At 46.0% G+C, this 22667-nt stretch overlaps 2 protein-coding genes across 8 annotated transcripts in view; one reads left to right on the plus strand and one right to left on the minus strand.

Annotated features, from left to right (window-relative positions):
• Positions 1 to 15555, minus strand: LOC121331912 (heat shock factor protein 3-like). The gene is made up of 15 exons (XM_041396744.1): positions 15530 to 15555; positions 15066 to 15257; positions 14843 to 14897; positions 14176 to 14284; positions 12522 to 12649; positions 9547 to 9671; positions 8607 to 8682; positions 7882 to 7943; positions 7362 to 7443; positions 6945 to 7078; positions 5918 to 6163; positions 4628 to 4733; positions 4018 to 4083; positions 3091 to 3157; positions 1 to 2545 (listed from the first exon to the last, which is right to left on the minus strand). Exons 1-15 carry the CDS (start codon positions 15553 to 15555, stop codon positions 2214 to 2216), a joined length of 1806 nt encoding a protein of 601 aa, XP_041252678.1. The 3' UTR covers positions 1 to 2213.
• Positions 14741 to 22667, plus strand: part of HEPH (hephaestin) — a 22333-nt gene continuing 14406 nt past the window's right edge. For 2 of the 7 annotated variants that reach the window (XM_041396708.1, XM_041396709.1), the window contains exons 1-6: positions 15229 to 15396; positions 17984 to 18180; positions 20282 to 20526; positions 21014 to 21226; positions 21747 to 21926; positions 22266 to 22520. In XM_041396708.1, the coding sequence (XP_041252642.1) occupies positions 18020 to 18180; positions 20282 to 20526; positions 21014 to 21226; positions 21747 to 21926; positions 22266 to 22520 (1054 nt within the window). In that variant the 5' untranslated portion in view covers positions 15229 to 15396; positions 17984 to 18019. Of the gene's footprint in view, positions 14761 to 15228; positions 15397 to 15563; positions 15584 to 17983; positions 18181 to 20281; positions 20527 to 21013; positions 21227 to 21746; positions 21927 to 22265; positions 22521 to 22667 lie in introns of those variants that run through there. The other 5 variants (XM_041396705.1, XM_041396702.1, XM_041396704.1 and 2 more) reach the window with 5 other exon arrangements.

Here is a 22667-nt window from a genome sequence, read left to right on the forward strand (position 1 = left end):
CCTTTTTGCAATTCTTGAGTTTAATTACTTCAGCATGTGGGGTTTTTTTTTTGTTATTCAGTCTTCCCCTTTCCATTGCAATCTTTCTTAGGAAAGTTGCACAAATACTTTTCCCGGACCTGTACATAAACCAGACACACAGATTTACAAACTTTTTTTTTCTTTTTGCAATTTTTGTAAGCCTTGGTTTCTTAGCTTCTTAAGAGAGAAAGTGTATTAAAAACCCATGATGCACTCAGATCCAATACCTGACAGTGAGCTGCGCTGAGGGGAGATGACTCTGAGACAGAGGAACATGACACTAATCCATGACAGAAATTACAGTCCAACCAGTGCAGGGAGTCAGAGGCACAGAACAACCTCCCAAAGAACTCTGCTGTCTGCATGGTGCTGTCAAACAGCACACAGAAAAGCCTGGTTTTCACTGATTCTTGACAAAACTGTGGCCTTTGAGAAGGAATTAACAAACCAAATGTGACCTGGGACAGATGCAACATGCTCACCTCCCCCACTTCCTTCAGCTCATGAAAACTTGAGACTATTCAGCCCTTGACCTCAGCAAGTCAGCAAAAGAAAGACTCTGAAGGCTTGACTAAGACAAACTTGACAAAAGGCAATTCAAAAGATGGAAATGAGAAGGGTCACAAGGTAAGAACAGGTACAGAAGCACAGAAATAAAATGACACTGAAGGTGTTACACGCTCAGGAGCAGGACCTTCCTCTGCAACTCAGAGATTTGGCAGTGAAGCACAAATCCAATGAAGATGGGCCAGCACAGATAACATGCATTATCTAGCAGGCTTCAGAATATCTACTTTGGATTCTTGAATATAAAAGAGCTCAGCACTTTTTAATTCAGGAACATTAGAGAGAACAAAGCCTGCAGGTAGCCTGAATTCCTAAAACTGGAAAAAATTTAAAGTAACTGTGCTGGCAGGAAATATCAGGTGATATTATCCAAGGGGGCTTCTACCTGCACCCAGGCCTCCTGCAGCCCCAGCAGTCTGCTGTCACTTCAGCACACAGCAGGTTTGTGTGGGCTGGTGAAGCTGTGACAGGCTTGGTACCAGCACACAGCTTGCAGCTCCACTGACACTGGGGCTGGGCTCCACAGTGCAGCTGCTCAGAGAACTTGGGAAACAGTGCCAAAAGAAACTCTGGGGAAGGATATTTTGGTGAAGTAGACACTAGTTTATGTAATTCATTGTCAAAAGACTCAGATGCATCTGGTTGATTTGACTTTAAGATTCCACGGGCAGAAACTGCAGCGTGAAACCTGATGTCCACACAGGGGCAGGGAACAAAAGCTGCAACCAGCACAGAGACACCTTAATGTGAGTCAGTGCAAGGCACCCCAGGGCTCCCCTTCTCATTTCAGGGACAGCTGCTGGCCTTTGCTCAACATGAGTCAGTCCTACTGACTATCTCCAAGGACACACAACCTGTGAACTGGGGGCAGGTTACCCCGGAGCTGCCATGCAATGTGCATGAGGAATCAGCACTACACAGGAGGGCAAGCACTTCCTACCACAACTCCTACAATCCAGGGCAATGGACGTGTGCTAGCATGTTAAAAAATAATACTCCACAGTTAAATGTCATTTTCCATAGGAAAAATGTTCCCTAAACCTAGGAGCAAATCTAGGAGTATGAAAGTAATCTAAGCAGATGCAAACAATCATAGCCAGTAACTATCAAAAAAAAAAAAAAAAAAAAAAAAGAAATCCAGAGTTAAAAACAAAATTTTAAAACAACTTAATTTCAAACAGTAGGCAAGCCACCCATTGAAGCAGGCTCTCCAAAGAGTAAAACCCAGGTTTAAAATATTACACACCACATTACTATCCAGCTGATAAAAACAAACACCACCCCCTAACAAAAAAACCCAGCCAAACTTTACAAACAGGATACAAACAGATTTCCTCTTGCAATAAGAATATTGGATAAAAAGTTATGGAATACACTGTGGCATGTTTACAGGGTTGTTGTTCTTCCCCTCTGTCTGGTGCCTTCACTCCACCAGCTCTTGTTGTTGTTGAGCTTGTGTTCAGTTGTCCCAGATGTGCTCCCTGCTTGCAGCAAGAGAACTTCCATTTGTCTGTGCAGAGCAGGGTCCCCAGGAAGCAGGTGAGGACCCAGCTCACACTTTTTGCTGCTCCACTCCTTTGGTGGTTATTCCATAGCACTAAGCTGCTTACAGATGTTCTATGAGTTCAAGAAATTTCTATCTCAGAGGCCTCATCTATGAAGTTAGCAACAGGACTGAGAAGCAGGAGTGGAAATAGTTTATACTCTCCATTCCCATCTTCTGGGAGGAGAGGTGGATCACCCATTCCCAGAGTGTCCAGAGGCTCGGCCTGGCTTGCTGGAGCTGCAAGTGGCACCACAGTTCCACTGGCTGATGGAGGCTGGAGAGCAGGTTTCTCCTCCAGGGGAGGCAGCAGAAAGTCTTTCGGATCCTCTGCCTTCCCTGCAGCTTCACCTGAAGGCAGCTCTTCAAATAAGGAAAGCAGAGGGTTGGCCCTGTACTGGATCAGCTGCATATCTGAGGGAAAAACAAACAGTTCAAACTGAAGGCTCTCACTCAAGACAGGGAAACCTGGGGAGGTTGCTTCAAACTTGGTGCACTGCAGGAAAGCCCCACAGCTGTCAGAGTGAAGCCAATGCCCCTGTGCCTGGAAACATCAGTGCCTGAAGCCCACTCCAAGCCCCTGACTCTCAAGCATGCAATGGCAGCACTGCAGTGGAAACCTGAGCAGCTCTGCCTCTGGGGGGATCACAGCCTGTTTAGGAGACAGTGCCACAAGGGCATTTGCAGTTCTGCTTCCCACTGTGGCACTCATGTCACGTTTCCATGTGAAAAGGGACACAGGATGGGACCCATGTTTTTTGTGTGAAAAACCTCAGGGCACAGGATGGGCCTTTAAAGACTGAGGCACAGCTTCAAGATCAGTGAAACATCACAGTCTTCACAAAAAGCTTAAGTCCAGACCAAAGAAGGAGCTATTATAGGCTACAAAATTCCATTTCAATATACAGTTTGCAAAGAGAGTGGAGCTGCCACAGAGCTCAGTGCTCCTTCCTGCCCACCTTTGCTTCCTGCTGTTTCCCTCTCACTTGCTCCCAGACCTTCAGTGCTCTCTGCCAAGTTTGCCATCTGAAACAAAGCAGACAGAGAGTTAAGACAGAATGTTTAACAACAACAGAATGGAAATCTTTACTGACTGGTTAACAGAATTAGATGTGAAAGGAGGAGGAAAGAGATAGAGCAACTGAGCAGTGAGCCTGTCATTGCACATGAAGGTCTGCACACAGGAGTTCTCAGGAGGAGGCACAGTGAAATACAGACAAACTTAACTTACTAAAACTAAAACAAGCTTCTAACTAGCAAATATTTGTTCTACCTTTCAAACCAAAAGCTTTATTATAATCAGTCTACATGTTAGTAGATAACAGTTAAACATGATTTCATCATGTAATTGAATTCTGCAGGCACTGCTTAAACACAGCTGCATTTTATATCAGTTGTAGTCAAAGCTCTTCTTACTGGGAAATCCTAGTTTAAATATTATTTCATATATAATATTTTAAAATATTATTAAAATAACACTCCCAAGGGTACTTTTTTAATAGTATGAATCAATTTTAGGAACTGGACCAAGAGAAGTAAGTTTGTGCTGAACTTCTGTGTATCTTCTGAGAAAACCCCACAGAGCCAAGTTCAGAACAACTACAGTATATTGCATTACAATTTTCATTTAGTACTTTTCCTTTAGTCTTCAGACAGGCATTCCAAGTGTATGACTGCATCAGGAATGTAGGACTGGAAATTATCTTGAGATCCCTCCTAAATTCCAACAAGCCAGCACTGGTAATTGAAACCCTGAGTCAGCTGGATGAGATGAACCAGCAGTGTCACCCTGTGCCACCAACCCTGTTCCCACCCTTGAGCTGCATCAAGCAAGATTCAACTCCCAGCATCACAATCACCCTCCCCACCACAGAAGTCAATCTTACATTTTCAATACCAGGGGGAGTTTCCATCAGGTTCATATCCAGGGCTGGCAGCTCCGGATTAAATGTCTGAAAATAAAACCAGATCATATGTCAGCCAATAAAGCTCTTGAAATAAAACTGCAGAGAGCTCTGAAAGGACTACAGCACCCAGTGAGCTGCTCCTTCCACTGAAGCATGGGGACAGTGGCACCTCCATGGGCCTTCAGCTGGGAGCTTCAAGCTGTGGCAGTAAACTGAGGTCACAGGAGAAAAGGTCACCCTATTTCCCAGTGATTCCAGGAATACAGCTAAGTTCCACTCCATATCATCCAGATGAATCCAATACAAGGATGTATGCCAGGATGTGAAGGTATGTGATTAGGAGATTGAGAAGGAGAAGTGAGGCAAATTTTTTTCCTTTTTTCCCCTCCCTTCAGTTCTGTAGAACAGGAATCCTGTATGACATGGAAAGACTCCCTGTACACTGTGAATACCTACGAATCATTCTATTTGTAATTATTTGCTTTTCAAGATGTTCCTGACTCTTACCCATTACAACATGAAATAAACTAGCAGCATTTCATGACACAACCTGAGCAGTATTTCTCAGAAATCATGAGGAGACACTCACGTCGCTGAACGCTTCGGCACCGAAGTTGTACTGCTTCCCTGACAGCATTGCTTGGAGTTCTTCAAGGCTGGCATCGATGCAGTTCAGAAAGTCCTGAATTTCCTCTCTAAAAAGACAGAATTACAGCACTATAAGGCACAGCTGGCAGGCAGGGCCTCCTCTTGCCCCACAGGACAGGTTGTCTACAATCCAGAATAGCCAAATGGATGAAATCACATTCCCATATCACCTTTCACTCCATTCTTTGAGGTACAGGTACAAGGGAAGACTACCTGAACAGCAAGCACAACTACAGCAGGTCAAAAAGCAGTTCCTCCTTCCATACCTACTTCCTCCCTCATTTGAGTACCTGGTGAATGTTCTCAGATCCCAGCCTGTACACCAGTATCTGTTTAAACAAAGGCTTTGATGGCTTTGCCCTGGGACAATAAGTGATAGGTAAAGGGCTGGAAATAAATCTGGGCCTGAAGGAACTCTACCTACTTTGAAACACTGGCTTGTTGCCAAACTGGACATGCTTCCAGGGACAGTGGGAAGGACATGAGGGTCAGTGAAGAACCTGAGAAGGCAGCTGCAGGCACAGTGCCCACACTGCATGTCTTGCTATGCCATGAGGTGCTCCTGTACTGAATTCCCAGCACTAAGGAACGGGCAGTTCCAAGGCACTGCCCCACATCCTGCAGTGCAGGAGGGAGGATACAGCAGGGCCTTCAGACCATGAATGCTGGGGCACCACCCCAGACCCTCCTACCTGCTGCTGACCGCAGCAGAAGAGCTGCAGGAACAAGGGTTAAAGCTTTGTCCTTGACAGAGCTCTCCTGCAGCCACAGTGGGCAGGAATCCACAGCCTGCACTCCTGATCCAGGGCACAGGGGAAACAGCTTTGTACAAATGAGGGCAGAGAAGGAAAGGAACAGTGAGATGACCACCAGGACAATCCACATCCAGGTCCCAGGAACAAAGGGCCCACAGTGCCAGCCTGAGATCAGTGCCCTGCACCTGCTGCTTGGCAGCACCTGGCAGTGACAGCAGTGGGCTGATGGGACACACTGATGGATGCACCAGCAGTCAGGCACACGTTACCACAGAGGTGACAGGGACACTTGCCCTTTTCCAGTGTGTGATACCAGCACTTTTTCAAGCCCTGGTAACAAAGCTGCAGAGAATTCACTTTGTCAATGACAATCCAAAAGCTAATTCCCTATATTCTGCCAAACACACTCTGCAGAACTCTTGACAGCATCCCACGAGGTGACAACAGCATTACACTTTTCAGAAACAAGTTCATACCTGTCCAGCAAAGGATCATTTTGGTTTCCAGAGTTGTTCTCATTCAAGATGGAGTCAATTACTGACACGGGGTCCTCTGGAGCATTTGGCTGTGCAGTGTGGAGCTCCACAGCAGCCGTGCCTATTTCGCTGGATTTGCTGACATCGTTTACAGGAACTGATGGGACAGGTTCTGCACAACTTAACTCACTTGGCTGTGATACTTGACAAAGAGGTAAGCCAGGATCTAGAGCTGCCTGTGGCTCTCTAAAATGTGACCCAAAGAGAAACAACAGACAGGAGAATTTATCAACTGCATTACTATTAATTTCAGGTTTAGTATCTCAGATCTTAATAAGATTAGGCCAGTCAAGGATTCAGGTAACAAACTGGTCATCAGAAAAAGCAGCAAAGTGGCAGATGAAGAATCTCTTGCTACAGCTTATACAGAGACTATGTATCAGAGAAAAACACCTCTTTTTTCCCAGCAAAAAAGCAGCAATATAGTATATAGGAATTAGGCAGGAGGGAATCTCCAAACAGACAGACTCTGGAAAGAAAAATATTCCAAATCAGCCCATATTTTACTTTGGGCATTAACAATTTAATGGGTTTTCAGTAAAATCTGTTGCCACACAGAGAATGCCTTCCCTAGGATTAGTGAAAGCAGTACTGAAACTGGAAATACAACTATACATCTTGATTTGCTAGCAATCTATATACATTTTGGATTATTAGAAACCTATATATGCATTCAGGTCCCTGCTCAATTGAAAAGTCAAGTATGTGTTCATTTGTTGAACAGACAGAAAAGCCTCAGCAAATTAAACCTGCAATGCCCATCAGCCTATCAGGCCTCCAGGGACTCCTGAACAGACATGAGCTCTGACAATGACCAATGCACCATGCTGTAGAAGGAAAGCCTGTCATGCACCTAATGTAAATTCAGAGAGAATTCTGCTCCCCAGAATCCAGATGGATCACCAACATTAACAGAACTACCCAGTTATCAACCCAGGCATAAATACTTCATATACTTTGGACATACCTGGCTCTGCCACTTGTGTGTGCCACAGCAAGGAGGCCATTGGTGGCATTTTCCAGGGTGTCAGTGATATCTCGGATTATCAGACCTGTACCATTTCCATCCTCTTCAGCTGCACTATGCTCAGAAAAAGCCATCTGCAGATACAGCACAGAGTGAGTGAACTACAGGCTCTGACTTTTTCTTTTCTCATACTGAAGCCCCATTCTCCTTGCAGCTTCTCTTTCCTGTTCACATTTCATCTGTGACAAGTTGCACGGATTTGCACGAATTTACAGCCAGCACGTTGCTTTAAAGCTGCCCATTACAAAAGGGAGAGCTTTTGATTACCAGGTTAGGGTATTTGTAGCTATAAGGAAGACTGATATCCCTGTGTATCATCCTGTCCAACCCACTGCCTGTGTCCCTGGGGAGACTTACAGCTTGGCCACTCTCCACAGGGATGCGGACATACTGACGACTGTACTTGGAGGGTGAAGCACCCGCAGCATCCGTGAGAGACCTGAGACAAAGCACAGCTTTAGTTCATCCTGCCTGCCTGAGGGAAGAGCTGCAGCAGTGCCAAGACAGGCAGCAATGGCCATCATTCCTGCCCTCCCAAGAAGCCTGGCTTTTGGGAAAAAAGTGTGTGTCAGGAAGGGTACTGCAGGCAGCCTGTCCTACACACACACTGTGGTTTGGAAGAAGTCAGTCACACGTGCACGTTTTGAGATTTACCATTTCTGGTAACTGTGCCCTTTGGAACTGAAAATGTGTAGAATATTCCCTTCCCACCCATTTTAGTGATAAGGAGGAAATACTTATTTTGTGCTTGACTGAAATTCCATCAGCTTTCTCAAGTTTGAATATACAAATGATAAAGATACCTGTCACACAAAAGAAACTGATTTATCCCTACAATTCACATCTGACACTGGTCTGGGACCTATCAAGTAATTACCTTTTTCTTTTGACCCCAACAATATAATTTCCTCGCATCAAACTTAGTATAAATTGAAGAATCTAAAAAGGAAAAACAAAAGAAAACCGAAACCAGGTGGTCAGCACAGCAATCCTAACATTAAATCCTTAATTCAGATTGCACTACAAAATGATAGTTACATGACAGAAATTAACAGGTATTTTGAAAAAACATTTGCAATTGTATTTTAAGGAACAAAGCAAGAGTTACAAAATGCATAGAAAAATTAGCCCATTTGCACAGTTGGCTTTTTTTTGAAATGCAATATAGCAGCACAAGTCACTAGAGAATTCCAGACCAGAAACAGCTGAGGAATAAACCAGAGAAAATTTTTTGCAGCGTGCAAACTCCTACAAGTTTCTGCGTTCCAAGTTCACTTCTCAAGTGGTCTAAATGTATCCTGGTCCAAGATCTTTCACAGACTCCATTCCATGTGCCTGCAATCTCTCAAGTTCTGGGCTCCTGTTACCATGCACTGTCTCCACACACTGACATCCTACTATGACTTTTCCTTAGTGCTTTGCTCGTGGTTCTTTACTGTGCTACTTCTGGGACACTCAGGAACTGTGACCATTTTCTTTATGCTGTATTAATACAGCCTGTTCAGCTCTGTGTCATTTGTCATTCTACATAAGCAAAGAATGCCATGAAGTATCACAGAGGCAGGAATAAGGATGGTAGCACTGAAGATGCTGCAATGGTACCTTAGACAGCAGCTTCTGTTGTTGACTGTGCTTCTGCCTTAGAACTGCCACTTCTTTCCACAGGGCCTTATTTTCTCTGCAATGCAGAATAAATCAGAAGACAGAGGATGAACAGAGTTTACTTTATATGCTCTAGTTTTACAGCTTTCAAACTTTTAGAGTACCTTGCAGAACCAATGGCAACATTCCCTCTGTGGATAACTAACCCTCAGTTAATTTGATCCACTAACAAACTCTGGGTTAACTTAACTCCATTTTCCATCAGCAGCATGAAACACTCACTTAAAAAGGACACCCTCATCCTCTGCTGCTCCACCAATAATCTTGATCTGAGGTATTCCTTCAAAGCCTCAAAGCTGTTGAATAAGGACTTTGTGTTACACTCAGGCTGTTTCCAAACACTGATGGCCTTGGGACAGATCTAAAGATGGTGTTCAAAGGGCTTGGCTATTTATTTTTTTAAGGAACAGAGAGAGAGAGAATGGTATCTCCTGGACTCTGGTTGATATCTGCTGGCATACCAATGACCTGAACAAATTACCAGTGCCTATATGAAGGGTATCTGAGAGAACAGAGATGAGGATGTGCAAAGTCCACTTCACGTTAGAAAGAAAACAAAACATCAATTGTCCCTCACTGCATCCAACCCTGTTTGTATTCAAAAAATCAAACGCTTTTATTGACCTAAAAACTACTACAGGTGCTGGCAACCAGAGTGAAATCTCAAGGCAGCCAACAAACACCCAGTCTAAATCTCCAGTCTGTAACTGAATTACAAAACCAAACAAGATTCATAATGTTGTGTGGGGTGGAATAGGCATTCTTAGGAAAAAAATATAGCTTCACCTGTTTCCAGTTCAAATGAAACCCATATTTAGCCAGTCTCCATCAGATATAAGCAACATTCAATGCATAAGTGCCCCGAAACAGCCGAGTCTACCTCTTCATGTTAGCCAGCCTGACATCCATGTTGTTCTGCTGCTCTCTCATCTCCTGCACCTCAGACAGGACTTTGTGCAAATCCTCTGTGCAGACCTTGAGATCCTCAGTCCTCACTGCAGACACCTGGAATAGGTACACACGCTTTACTACCAACAGTGCATGCTCCTTGCTGCAGGGAGTGCAGCCAGTCTGCAGGGCAGCACAAGCCCCATTACAAGAGCAGGTAAGACTGCAATTCTTACATGGCACAAAACATCACAACTGCTACAGGTGACAATCCTTAGGACAGGCTGCACTGTACGAACAAAACAAGATGCCAATGCAAACATGAGATTAGCACTTTGTACCTGGGCACAGCAGATTCATGACTGTAATTCACAATAAAAACCAGTCACTGCAAAGAGCATTCCCTGGGGGTTCCCTGCCTGGTGACAGTTTGCCCTCTAGTGTCACAGAGTGAACACCAGCCAAAAAAAACCCCACAGCTGACAGTGGAAGAACAAGATGATCACATTCCTTCTAGGTGTGGGTAAATCTGTCAGCAACGGAGTAACAAATTTCCAGTGAGTTACTGGGAGATGCAGGTGTCTAGCTAGATGCATCCTACTCAATCTGAAAATTTATGCCATACTAGTTGAATTGCAGATTCCCCTATGGGTGTTTCTTTCCTCTGCTAAGTGTATTCCAAAGTTATGGAGACTTGTCTGCAGAAGGAAGAGTCCAAACAGCTCTTCTTCTCACAGCACAATCTGTGAATGCTGCTGCTTCAAACCACGGTGGAAAAGCCATCAGAGAGCAAGAAGTTCCCCATCACCTTCCTGTACTTCTATATTAAACATTTTCCAGTTCCTTCAGCAACTCTCTCTGCAGCAGAAACATTGTTGGCTGCAACACAATTCAGGACTTTGAAAAAGACAGGTCTATAGTGCATCACATGCACATGTCTGAATGACACATCCAGGTTTTGTGGACATAATTTTGAACATCATTTTGCCAAATACTGACTATAATTGAGCCACGTGGAGTCATACCCAACCTGCAGCCTGCTGGGAGTTTTCTTGTTACTCTGCTAAATTCCAAGGACAATGTGAAAACATCTCAGGTGGATTCCATGGGGGAGATGAAAGCACCCATGTGGTATTTGCCTGCTGAGGTGTGAGGTAACTCCTGTGCAGGTGGGCTCACATATCTTGTCTTCCAAAGGGGAGTGGAATGGTCAGAAATGAACCAGTGGTGTTATTAACCAACATCCCATCCCTTTGTGCTGGAACAGAACACAGCTGTTGTGCAATCACTTCTCAGACATGACTAACTACTTTCTTGACACAATCCCATGGTGCAAAGGATGCACTGAAGGGTCTGACAGTTCTCCTCCCTGTCTGCAGTCTAGATGCTTTGCTGTTTGCTGCAGTTAATAAATTATGCTAATGTACACAGGGTGCATCCCAAATGGAATTCAATGCTGTCTGATTTCTCTTCAGCACATCACCCCTCCATCGGAAGACAACCAGAAGTTGTAGGAAGTGGGTGGAAATTCCAAATGCAGCCAGCTAGCCTCCAAAAAAACAAGAGCCAATATAAATTTTGCCCAAGTGCAAGGAACTGCTCTTCAGACTCCCAAACTGGTTAATCAGGGTACCCAGTCCTTGGGTGCTGAGGCACTGGCACAGGCTGCCCAGGGAAACTTGGCTGTCCATTGCCATCCCTGGCTGGATGGGGCTTGGAGCAACCTGGTCCAGTGAGAGGTGTCCCAGCCCATGGCAGTGGGTGGAAGGAGATGAGCTCTAAGGTGCCTTCCAACTCAAACCATTCTGGTATTCTGTGAAGACACACAGGGTATCTGCACGCCAGCAGAGCTAAAAGTGAAAGGGAGGAAAGCAAGTCTCCTGCATTCAAACCTGTATTACAGACAGAGGCTTGAAATACAGTTTATAGCCAATGCTGGAATATGGCCCCATTCCAGGCAGCAGAAGAGCAAGGAAATTAATGACTGCTTTACAAAAAAAATCACAAACATTTCCCGTGCAACAAAGAGTATCTTTCACCAACCTATTCAACACTTCACACGAATATCCTTGGCACTGAGCAGAGCTTTTGTCTTTCCATCTAGAACACTCCACCCAGTGCACCACCCCTGGGACGCATGGTGCCACACCTGACGTCAGCGTGCACCTGCCCTGCCAGGCGTGCAGGCTGGGACACGCTGGTCACAGCAGAGGGGGGGACAGGCCCCAGCCAGCGCCACTCCATCGATCCTGGCTCCGAGCAGGGGCAGCTCACTGAAGAATCAATCCAAACATCATTGCGGCTCTCCAGCCTACGCTGCGCTTTTATTGCCCTGGGCAATGCAGCCACACCTGACAACAGCCTGAAGAAAAGGTTCTGCTGTTCAAATGTCAACGTGATGTATCATGATACTCTCTTCCTCAGGATATTATGGGCTGTAATGTGCCAACAGAGGATAAATATCTGTGCAGAAACAGGTCAGACAAGGCCTGAACGAACAAAAGAAAAGCAGAAAGTGCTCATAAGGATGTAGCTTAGTGGCAACACAGTTTTGGAGGAGCAATAAACTTTAAGTAAACTCGTCCAAATGAACTGGTTACTGATGTCCTTGCTAATTTTTAATGAGTGCCAAATAGGAATGTATTTTCTTTTGCTTCTTCTACTTTGTGCCTTTCTTGGAGTTGAAGATGCTGACAGAGCTGCAGACCATGCTAAGCTGCAATCAGGGATATGAACTCTGTGGAGAAGGGCTATGGTTTGATGATGATGCAGAACATGATCCTACCCTGGTTCACAACCAAGAGCAGAGCAGATTTTGTCTAAGCACTGCACAAGGAGGCCCAGCCAAGCCAAGCCAAGCCACCTTGGTTCCCCTGGTATCTGCTGGCTGTGTTTGGAACACCCATATGAACTCCTGATAAGCCATTTTTCGTAACTAAGTGAAGTAAACATGTGCTTGGACTATACCTTGCGCTTGATGTTTTCCAGTAAATGTGCCTTCCCCTGCTTGAAGAAAGGGTGCTGGAACTCAATGACTGAGCTTTTCTCTGCTGTAATGATACCATTCTCCAGAGCAATCACCTTCCTGAAACCATCTGTGGAGAGGAAATCAACAAAGCCATTTCTTCCAGTTGAAAGATGACTCGGAATACATACAGCTTAAGAAAAGTCCGGTGCTACCAAAACACCCACTGCACTACAGTCACTGGGGGCAGAAACAGTGAAAAACAGCCAAGGTGCTCAGTGATTTCATTGCTCTGATCTTCACAGCTAGAGGATACGTCCACAGTACCACTGCCTGCCCCTGGCAGGCTGCACATGCAGCTGCACAGCAGAGGCCAGCCATGACCAAACCATCACAGCCACGTACAAACCTTCACAAATTAGTTAGAAATGAGATTTAGATTTACATCTTGAATAGAATCATGTCCCAGTGGATGCAGAGGAGTAGTGCACTTTCCCTTTTATCCCTGATAACTACACATCAAAACAAATGCTGTCATGTACCATCATGGTCTACAGAATGAAGCAAGGCAGAGAAGTTAATTCCTTGGCTGCCTATGCAAACACCTGGGGCAGAGCACCTGCCATTTCCATCACTGCTCAAACACCACAGGGTAGGTGCATGATTCAGCTGACAGGCCAATCCACATCTCTCCTCAGTCAAGGTTTTAACACAATTATGCACTCCAACTATTATTAGAAAGCCAGGATAGATCCAGCAGGAAAAGGAGGCTGCCACTACAATGTATAGCTACATAGGAATATTTGCTTTTTTTTCATTTATCCAGGCTGCAAGGGAAGAGATGATAGTTTCTTTGCATTATCCTCTGTCACTCAAGTGATGGATCTTACAAACACAAGCGCACAACACAAACAGAAGCATCTACCCTCTGTCCAGAGACCAAACAGACGTGCTACAGGTTACAAAACCTATACAGGCATCAGCTAGAGAGATCAGGCAAACCTATTGGGCAAGGACAGAGAGCTCCTCCCTGTCAGTCTGAAATTCTAACTAAGGTAGCACCTCCTGTGCTGTTTTTCCCTCCACTGGTTCCAGAAGCTTCTGCAGTTACTCCTGCATGCTGCACTGTGCCCTTGAGCCACCCTCACTGCACCCCTCTGCCTGGCCACACTGCACATGGTGCTCTCACGCTGAGCAGAGAAAACACACTGAGAAATGCAGTGCAGCTTGGCCCATCAGTAGGACTGTGTTCCAACACAGCAAAGCAGGCAAGAGCAGCGGTAGCCCCAAAATCCAGGCAAGTTTTCTTCACATTCTAGGTGAAAGGGTGCACACACAGCCTCTACTCCCCTGGGGACACACATGTTTGCTGCAAGAGCAACGCTGGAGCTCAGGGAACCTCACACTAGCTCTAGGCACCAGCACATATTTCTTACAGCTCTTACTCAAAAGGGCTTGGAGCTAAAACACAAGAACCAAACACTACACCATGCTCTACCATCAGTCTTTTCTTTTGTAAAGCAAACTTAAGGCCAGGGCTCAGGATTTTAGGGATGAAAATCTTGCCAAGTCCATTTGCTTGTTTAAAGAAATCCAAACCAAAGCCAGCAGCCATGAACTTGGCAGACAGAGCGCGTAGGAACCGCTGATGCTTACACATGTTGAGCTGCCGTATGAAGCTGGAGATATTGTTGTGTTTGAAGTACTTGGGGAGCAGCTCCTTGGCAAACCTCTGCTCATCCAGAATGCAGAAATTCTCGCCATTCTAGGAAACAAGCAGAAGCAACAGTTAGTGAATAAGCACAGCTTTTCTAAGGTGTTGCTCTTAACTGAAGATCACAAATCAGCAAAGACTGTTCTGACAGCAGGGAAGGGCAAAAGACTTCACCAAGTGAACTGTCTGTGGGAACACCTGGGACTGGACTAAAAAGCTTGAATTCAAAGACACAATTACATAGGACACTTCTACTGAACAGGGAATTTTCTTAAAGCCCTGACACACTGATCTTAATTAAAAGCAAAATTTTTCCAAAAACCCGCTCCCTTCGCCCCCAGTAAATATAAGCATTGCACAAGCCCAATGGAATCCATGCCACTAAAGAGATTTCATCTCCTTTCATCAGCCTGCCCAGCTCCTGACAAGATTCTTCCATTGTACGTGCTATGTCATCACTAAAAATAACCACGTAACGTTGCTCAGCTACCGAAAGTTCAGACAACACAACCCAGCGGTGACCAGGGGTAAGTGTGACACCAGCAGTGCCGGATTTTTAACATGCTCAAGACCAAACTTCCTGGAAACAGGAAGAGCTTTTTGCATCACTTTTATATTGTTCATGAAGAAGACAAAAATACTGCGTTTCTTTTCATCTTTGTCTCTGTTAAGGGCAAACGGCTGGAAAAAAAGTGGAGAAAAATCCTACGGATTTAAAAATGTCAGGGAGCAAAAGCAAACGCAGTGCGTGTCTGGGGTGTGCGGTCAGCGTGCCCGCGGGGCACATCCCGCCCCGCTCCGGAAGGAAAATGGACACTTAATGGCTCCTGACCGCGTCCTCTGGCCGCTCGGGGCTGCGGAGCGGCGATTCGGGACGGTGTCCGGGGATGTCCCGCCGCGGGCCGCACGCGGGGGGCCGGCCACCGGGGCAGGGCCCGGGCACGGCCCCGTGCGCGCCGGCTCCCGCAGGTGCGGGGCGGAGCGGCCCGGCCCGCCCTGTGGGCGGGAGCGGGCGCGGTCGGCGCTGCGGGGCCGGGCCGGGCAGGGGCTCGGTCAGCCCTTGGAGGCAGAGACCCTTTGTCCCTGCCGGGCTGGTCCCGCCGGCGCTCCCGCGTCCCGCTCCGCAGCCCCGCCGCGCCGCCTCCCTGCTCCGCACGTAAGGGGTGAGCCGTCCGTGCTCCTGCCTTCCTTCTGGGCTTTCCCCTCGCTCTCGGGCTCTGGTTTCCCTGCAGTCAGGTGTCGGGGACTATCCCTGCATCGCCCGTCTCGGTCAGATAGCAGTTGGATCGCACCAACCCGCCCGAAATCTGATTTCCGTTCATTCGCGATTCCTGTGCTGTCGGGGACCCGGTGAAGGGCAGTCCTGGGGGAGGATTCTGCTGTAAAGTATAAGATTCAGGGATGGATGTAGTATAAAACTTGGACTGGTTTTGGTTTTCTTTTTTTTTTTTTTTTTCCACCTTAATCAAGGCAAATATTAATATCAATGAAAAATTGAAACCAAAAACTTTTGAAACTAATTTAGCTACTTTGACATCGCACTAGTCGGGTAAATAAATGGTGATTAGTTACTGTGAAGGGTATGTGAGCGCCGACTTTGTGACATCTGCTACCTCCCCATTCAGGGGTATTTCTGCTGTTCCCTGGAGTTACCCCAGAGGTGTGTGCGATGTTGTGGCCCAGCTCTAAGCAGAGCCCAGGCGGGACTCTTGTAAAGCCTCGGGAAGGCTGTGCCGCAGAGCTGTCCTTGGCTGATCCGTGGGGCGCTCAGGACAGGCTGTGGCCGTGCGTGACACCGGTTCGGGGCGGCGAGCACGGCGGGGTTGTCTCCGTGCTCGGTGTTCGTGGAGAAAGCAGCAGCACTGCTCGGTGCTGTGGCGCTGCCTGCCCAGAGCAGCCTGCCCCGCCTGAGGGCCTTGAGGAGGCCGCGGCGCGCCCGGAGCTCCGCGAACTTTGCCCTGAGCTGACACGGAGGCCGCAGCCCGGGCTGAGTCAGGAGCATCCCGCTGCCCTTCCCTCGGGGCGGGTGTTGGTAGCGTGGCAGGCTGAGGGCTGAGGCTGTTTCTTTACATATTGTTGTCACCGTTGCCTTTTTGTGGTCTGCGGTGTGAAACAGCGCAGGTATGGCTTGCCAGACTCCGTCCTTTGTGTGCCTGTTGGCACAGAGTGACACAAGAAAGGAGTTTTACCTCGCTGTGAACAGCAGCAGGGAATAAGTCAGTGGCTGAGTGGTGTGTAGGGTGGGCATGAGCCGGTGTGCTGCTGTTGTTCCCACGCTGCTGGAGCTGTTCTGTGTCTGAGTTTTGTCAGGTGTATCGCCAGGAGCTTCGGAAGGGCACTGGCTGGTGGAGCCACTGGAGCAGAGCTGTACTGTGTTGCATCCGCAGCATCTCCGATTTAGAGATCCCTACAGCTTCCTTCTGAGAAAGGAGGGAAAGAAGGTGTCTCCGAACTTTGTCCAATTTATTGCCTATTTGGAAACAGCAGTACTTGAGTGTCATTAGCTTCTGAGAATGGCACAGCATGTATGGAAATCAAGAAGTGAAGCTTTGGAAGGTGTTTAGTCCACTGCAATGTGCTGGGGTTGAATCATGTCTGTTGGGTATCAGATGTTAAGAGATGTTTCAAAGCAGCTCTGTGCAATGCTGTGCTGACTAAAAGCTTACAGAATATCCAGCTTTGCTGCAGACAGACTTTATACATTCATATTGCTGTTACAAAGACAGTAAGAATAAGTAATGACAGTCTCTTTATGAAAAACCTTTGCCATGGTGCTGTGTCACCGTCCCTTTCTGTATGAAAAGGAAAACTGATTCTTCTGAGTTTTCTTGCTGGGTCATGTTTCTCATTCTTCTGCTTTCTGTTTCTCTCTGCTATTCTGAGTTGCTGTTGCATGTCTCAAGAGCTGAATCTCAACAGCTCTTTAGGTGTGGTTTGTTTGCTGGCTACATCCAGCTTTGTTAAGGGTATCATTGTGTGAGAGCTTTTGTAGTCATTTTCATGTGATTTTTAAATGCAGTTTAATCCTTCCTTATCTTTTGGTAATTCTACTGCCCCATATTGCATCAGGTTCTCCTTCATACAGGCGGTTCTTTGAGCCTTTATTCAATCATATTTTGGTGATTTCAGACACTTTCCCCAACTTTTTCCCAACTGTAGAGTATTTCTGATGCTTATTGCCAACAAGCTTGGTGTCAATTGGAAGTTTTATGAGTTACTTACTGATCAAAATTATGGGGAAAAGAATGGAACAGAAAGGAAAAACTTTGTGCAGCCTATTTGAGATATACTCCTGGATTACAGATAGCTGCTCCCTAAGAGCCATCTTTAAAGAAGTTAAAATTTAAAATTACTTCATAGTGACTAAACTGTACTTCCTCAGGTGACTTAGAATAGAGAGACCTTGGTGACAGTTTAATATATACATATACTTGCTCAGGACTATTTGCTTGAGCTTTGTAAGCCTTTTTGTGGGCCTGTAAGATTATTTGGAATGTGAGCAGTAGTGAAAAAAAGGATTAATTAAGCTATTATGAGAGCAGCATGTTTGGTATTGGGGACTCATTACCAAGGCATGATCTCCATCCACCTTGTGTGTCAATTTTGTTACAGAGAGATTTCCTTCTTCAATATTTGAGTGATGATCCCAATAATACTTACACCTGCTTTCTTCATACCCTCTCAAAATGTCCAGCACCTTCAAACCAAATGGTCATATCCTGTTTCATTCTTTTTGTCTTTCCCAAACAGGTGTAGCTTCCAAAAACACCTTTCCTTCAGGCTGAGATGGGATCAGTCTGGTGGCTGCTGCTCTGCATCCCCATGCTGTCACCCACATCTGCTGAGGGTGTGATCCGAGTTTATTACCTGGGGATCCACGAGGTGGACTGGAACTATGCTCCAACAGGGAGGAATGTGCTTGCTAACCAGAGCATTGCACGTAACAGGTACGTTCCCTTTGAGCAGAATTCAGTCTGGGGCTGGCTTTGAGCTGTCCTTTGATGTGTAATTTCATGCAAGTGTTGTGGGGGCATCTGAGCAAGCAAAAGACACACTCCCGTAGATTCTGATCTTTATGAGCTTAATGTTTAACTATGTTTTATGCTCCTGTGGTAAAACCTGTGTCAGTGGGAAAAGGGATGGTTAGTTTGGAGAGTCCAGAGCCCATACTCTAGAGAGAAGTGTATGGAAAACAAACAGGGAACAGAAAATGGAGCAGATGCAGAACAGATTGTTCTAAAATCGCCCAGATTTTGCAATGCTCTGCCCTGAAGTTTCATTTTGCTTAGTTCCAGCTGGTGATCAGCTTGTTTATCCTGAAGCATGATGACTCTTCATCTTTATATAAATGGCTTCACAGAGCCAGCTTGTTTTTGTTGCAGTGGAATTTCGAGCCTTAGACTTAATGGGACTTCCTGCATGGGATTTTAGGGGCTGTTTGAAAAACATTTTTGTTTCTCTTGCGAAAGTAGATCTGGAAACTGCAATAATTGGTTTGAGTTACTACACAAACAGTATTTTGGGTTTAGTTTTCAAAACATCAAGCCTTTTTCTTTGGCTGGTGTTTTTTTGTGTGTGTAGTTTGTTTTGTTTTTTAAAGGTTTCCATAGTATTTTAAGGGCATTTGTACTTTTTTTCCTTGCTCTCATTTTCTGTGGCAAATAGCTGGTATTTTTTGACCTTCTCTCAGTCCTTTACCCCTCCAAAATAACTGACACTCAGGTTCACACACCTCCTTCAGAAACAGCACAGCAGGAACAGGAAGGGTGCACAGAAGCATCAAGGTCTGTTAGTTTAGCATGGAAAAGTCTCTGTTCTCTGGAGATGCTGTGTAGATTTAAATGAGTTCACAGGAAACACCCCAAAATTCAGGGTTAATAAAGATGTTACTGCTGTCTCCTAAATTGGTAGTGAATGCAGTAGATTTTGTTTGGTTTCTCTCATAATACATGAAGAGAAAGAAATGAAATTCAGGGCCATTGAACTTAAAAGCAATTTAAAAACTCTTGTCACTGCAAACAATTCGCTAATGGACCTATTTGTACAATGATTGCAGAAATGAAACTGGCAATTAGAAAGGGATGAGATGTTGATATGATTGATAGAAGTAGCAAATTATTTCAAGGAGTTTTTTTTTTTTTTTGTTGAGAAGAAATGGACTGTGTGGAGAAAGAGGCACATCTGTAAAACATCTTAAACTCTGCTGATAATTTCTGCAGGGATGACTTGGCAAAGGACTGAACTCTGGATTGCATAGCCAGAGCCAAGCCCTGCCTATTTTTGAATATGAGGCCAGTGTTTAGTATTTGGCTCTCTGCTGTTCATTCTCTGAGATGTGCCTTAGGATTTACCTCCCTTCCAGGGCTGCTCATGCTGTGGGTGATCAGTCTAAAGGGGGAAGTGAGGGGAGTGACCTTGTCTCTCGTTTAGGCTGGTTCCAGTAATAGCTGCACTGTGATTCATCTCTTATCTATTAAGAATTACCCATAATGAGCAAATATGCTTGTGAGTTAAACTTTAGTACCTGTATGAGGTTTTAACTCTGGAAGCTGGTTATGTGCTGGGTATGTACCTGCCTGACTCTTCTGCCGCTCTGGAAGGAATTTGGAAACTGTTAAGTAGAAAATCGTGTTTCAGATTTCAAATTTTGGCCAGAGAACTCAGGACTCCACTCTATCTGCCTTGTGATTTAGCTGGAAATGCCACAGAGGAATCAAAGTGAGTTTTGAAGAGCCCAGTGAAGACTGAAGGAGGCATGAGAAGGGTTCTCCCTGTGACACCCACATGGGATTGTCTGGGAAGCACTGTCCTTCCCGTTTCTTGTTTGCAGGGCACAGTTCAGGGAGCGCTTTGTGTCTGTTGGTGAAGAGCTGGGGTTGAGGCTGTGGCCATGCATGGGTGGCTTAGGACATCCCAGGGTCCTCTAATGCCAAAGCTTTCAGCTGTACCCCGGAAAATGGAGTGTCACCATCACTCTGCTGTCTCCATCACTGACCAGCTGTTGTGTATAATGATGACTCATAGTGCCTTTCCCTTTGAATCCAACAGCCAGGCCTCAGCATTCCTGCAGTCTGGGAAAGACAGGGTGGGAAGCACCTACAAGAAAGCTGTCTATAAGCAATACACGGACTCCACGTACAGCACTGAGATCCCCAAGCCTGCCTGGCTGGGGTTCCTCGGGCCTGTCATCCGAGCAGAAGTGGGGGATACCATTCAAGTACACCTAAAAAATTTTGCTACTCGACCGTATACAATCCATCCTCATGGAGTTTTCTACAAAAAGGACTCTGAAGGTAAATGAGCCACTGCCATCGTGGAGACAGATTTTTCTCACTGGGAACTTAGGAGTATGCATGGAGGAGAACTGTTCATAAAGCCCCAGCTGGAAGGCAACTGCATTTGGGTGTTTGGTGAAGACACCAGGTCATGGGTTAGCAGGGTCATGGGGCTGGAGTCCTGACCTGGGGCCAGGTTTCCTGATTTTAGAACCTCCAAAACACTGATCAACTCTAGAGATTGTAGAGAGACTGTGGGGGCACAGTGCAGAATTGAAGGCAAAGCAGCACTAGGCAGAATAGAAATAATCCTGCTGACTGTGTGCTGACCTGTTTACTGGGCAAGTTGCCTTACAGTGGCTCTGTGCCTCAGTGCCTCTTTGAGGAAGTGATGATTAAACACTATTTTGGCCTTGGGATGCTGAGTCTCAGCTCAGTGTAAGGTTACATGTGTGGGCATCTTGGCTCTTCTTGAATGGATGTTGTGATTGCTCAATTGTTCTAGGATCCCTGTATCCTGATATGTCCCCCCAGGATCAGAAGAAGGATGATGCTGTTTTCCCAGGAAGGAATTACACCTATACTTGGACTGTTCCTGAAGATCACAGTCCAACTGATGATGACCCAAACTGCTTGACCTGGATCTACCACTCTCATATTGATGCACCAAGGGACATTGCATCTGGATTAATTGGGCCTTTACTTACATGTAAAACAGGTAAAAACACCAAGAGAAAACATGAATAGGGATAGGATGTGAAGACACTCTGTGCAGCTCCCAGCTTCAGGGGGAAATGCAGCTTGCTTGGAGAGGACAGTACCTGGGCTCTGGCTGGATTCTGGTCATTGCATTGTCATTATCCCATAGTGGTTGGGCAGGTGAGCTTGCAGGCCTCTTGAATCCAAGAGAGCTGCTTGATTCCACATTAAAAGCAAGGCTCTTGTCCAAGGTCTAGTTTGTGTATGAAAATCATGGTGACAGGAGTGAGAAGACTGAAGGTGTAGTTGAGTTGTGCAGTGGGCAGAGCTCCTTGGGAGAGAGAGCTGTATTGGCAGGGATATATTGGAAAAGGGTGAGCTTGCTGCTCTGTGGTGAGCTGTGAGGATGGTGGGAAAGCATCTGTCTCCAACTCATGTGACAAGACTTCCTCTGCTGCTGTGGTTCTAATCTCTTGCCTGATGTGTGATTTTCTACATGAGTAATTTTCTGCATTCATTCCTCTCTCCTTTCACCTCAGGAACGCTGACTGGCAGCTCTCAAAGACGCTGGGATGTGGATGTTGATTTTTTTCTGATGTTCAGTGTGGTGGATGAGAACCTAAGCTGGTACCTGGATGAGAACATTGCATCATTCTGCACAGATCCTGGCTCTGTGGACAAAGAAGATGGGGAATTTCAGGAGAGCAACAAAATGCACGGTCAGTGTCACCTCTCTGAAGCCACTATGTCTGCCAAGACACTCAGGAGTGTCAGAGCTCCAGGATCTGCTCTGAGGTCATGTGCTTAGCAAGTAATATCTCAGGGACAGGGCAACAACTTCAGAAAATTGAAGTATTGTTTTGGTTTTATCTTTGGCTTGAGTGAGCTTTCCTAACCTTTGTTTTAGGAATGAGCTGTGGAGTGGGCTCTCCAAAGCAGAGGAGGAAGAGGAGTTCTGGTTAGGTCCATCCTCCTCTTGTGTCTGTGCTGTCACCCACTGGCAGGAGCTCTGAAGGCCCCTTTTCTGCTCTCTAATTTTGGCTTGCTTGTTTTTGCAGCTATTAATGGTTATGTGTTTGGCAACCTCCCTGAGCTGAAGATGTGTGCTGGGGATTCTGTTTCATGGTACCTCTTTGGGATGGGCAATGAAATTGATGTTCACACAGCCTACTTCCATGGAGAGACACTCAGAATCCGGGGCCACAGGACAGACGTGGCCAGCCTCTTCCCAGCCACTTTTGTTACAGCAGATATGATCCCCAGGAACCCTGGGAGATGGCTGCTGAGCTGCCAGGTCAATGATCACATACAAGGTAAGGCAGAGGGTGGAATGTCATGGACTCTGTGTCCTCTGGTTTTGATGTACATGATGTACAGTGTGGTAGGGAACAGTGTCTTGGGCATGGAAAAATGTCCCTAGATCAGTGGGTGATGCCTTGTCTTGTAAAATTGGAGTGGGT

Source organism: Onychostruthus taczanowskii, unplaced genomic scaffold (assembly GCF_017590055.1).
Source record: "Onychostruthus taczanowskii isolate IOZ18803 unplaced genomic scaffold, ASM1759005v1 scaffold13, whole genome shotgun sequence".
Classification (NCBI taxonomy): domain Eukaryota; kingdom Metazoa; phylum Chordata; class Aves; order Passeriformes; family Passeridae; genus Onychostruthus; species Onychostruthus taczanowskii.

Excerpts from the sequence above, each read along its gene's own strand:
- LOC121331912 (XM_041396744.1), bottom strand. The coding sequence starts at position 15,555 with ATGAACGGAAATCAGATTTCGGGCGG. Across the intron at positions 7,079-7,361 it reads CTGTGGAGAGTGGCCAAGCT|ATGGCTTTTTCTGAGCATAG; the intron begins GTAAGTCTCCCC and ends CTGTATCTGCAG. Across the intron at positions 2,546-3,090 it reads GGAAACAGCAGGAAGCAAAG|ATATGCAGCTGATCCAGTAC; the intron begins GTGGGCAGGAAG and ends TTTTTCCCTCAG.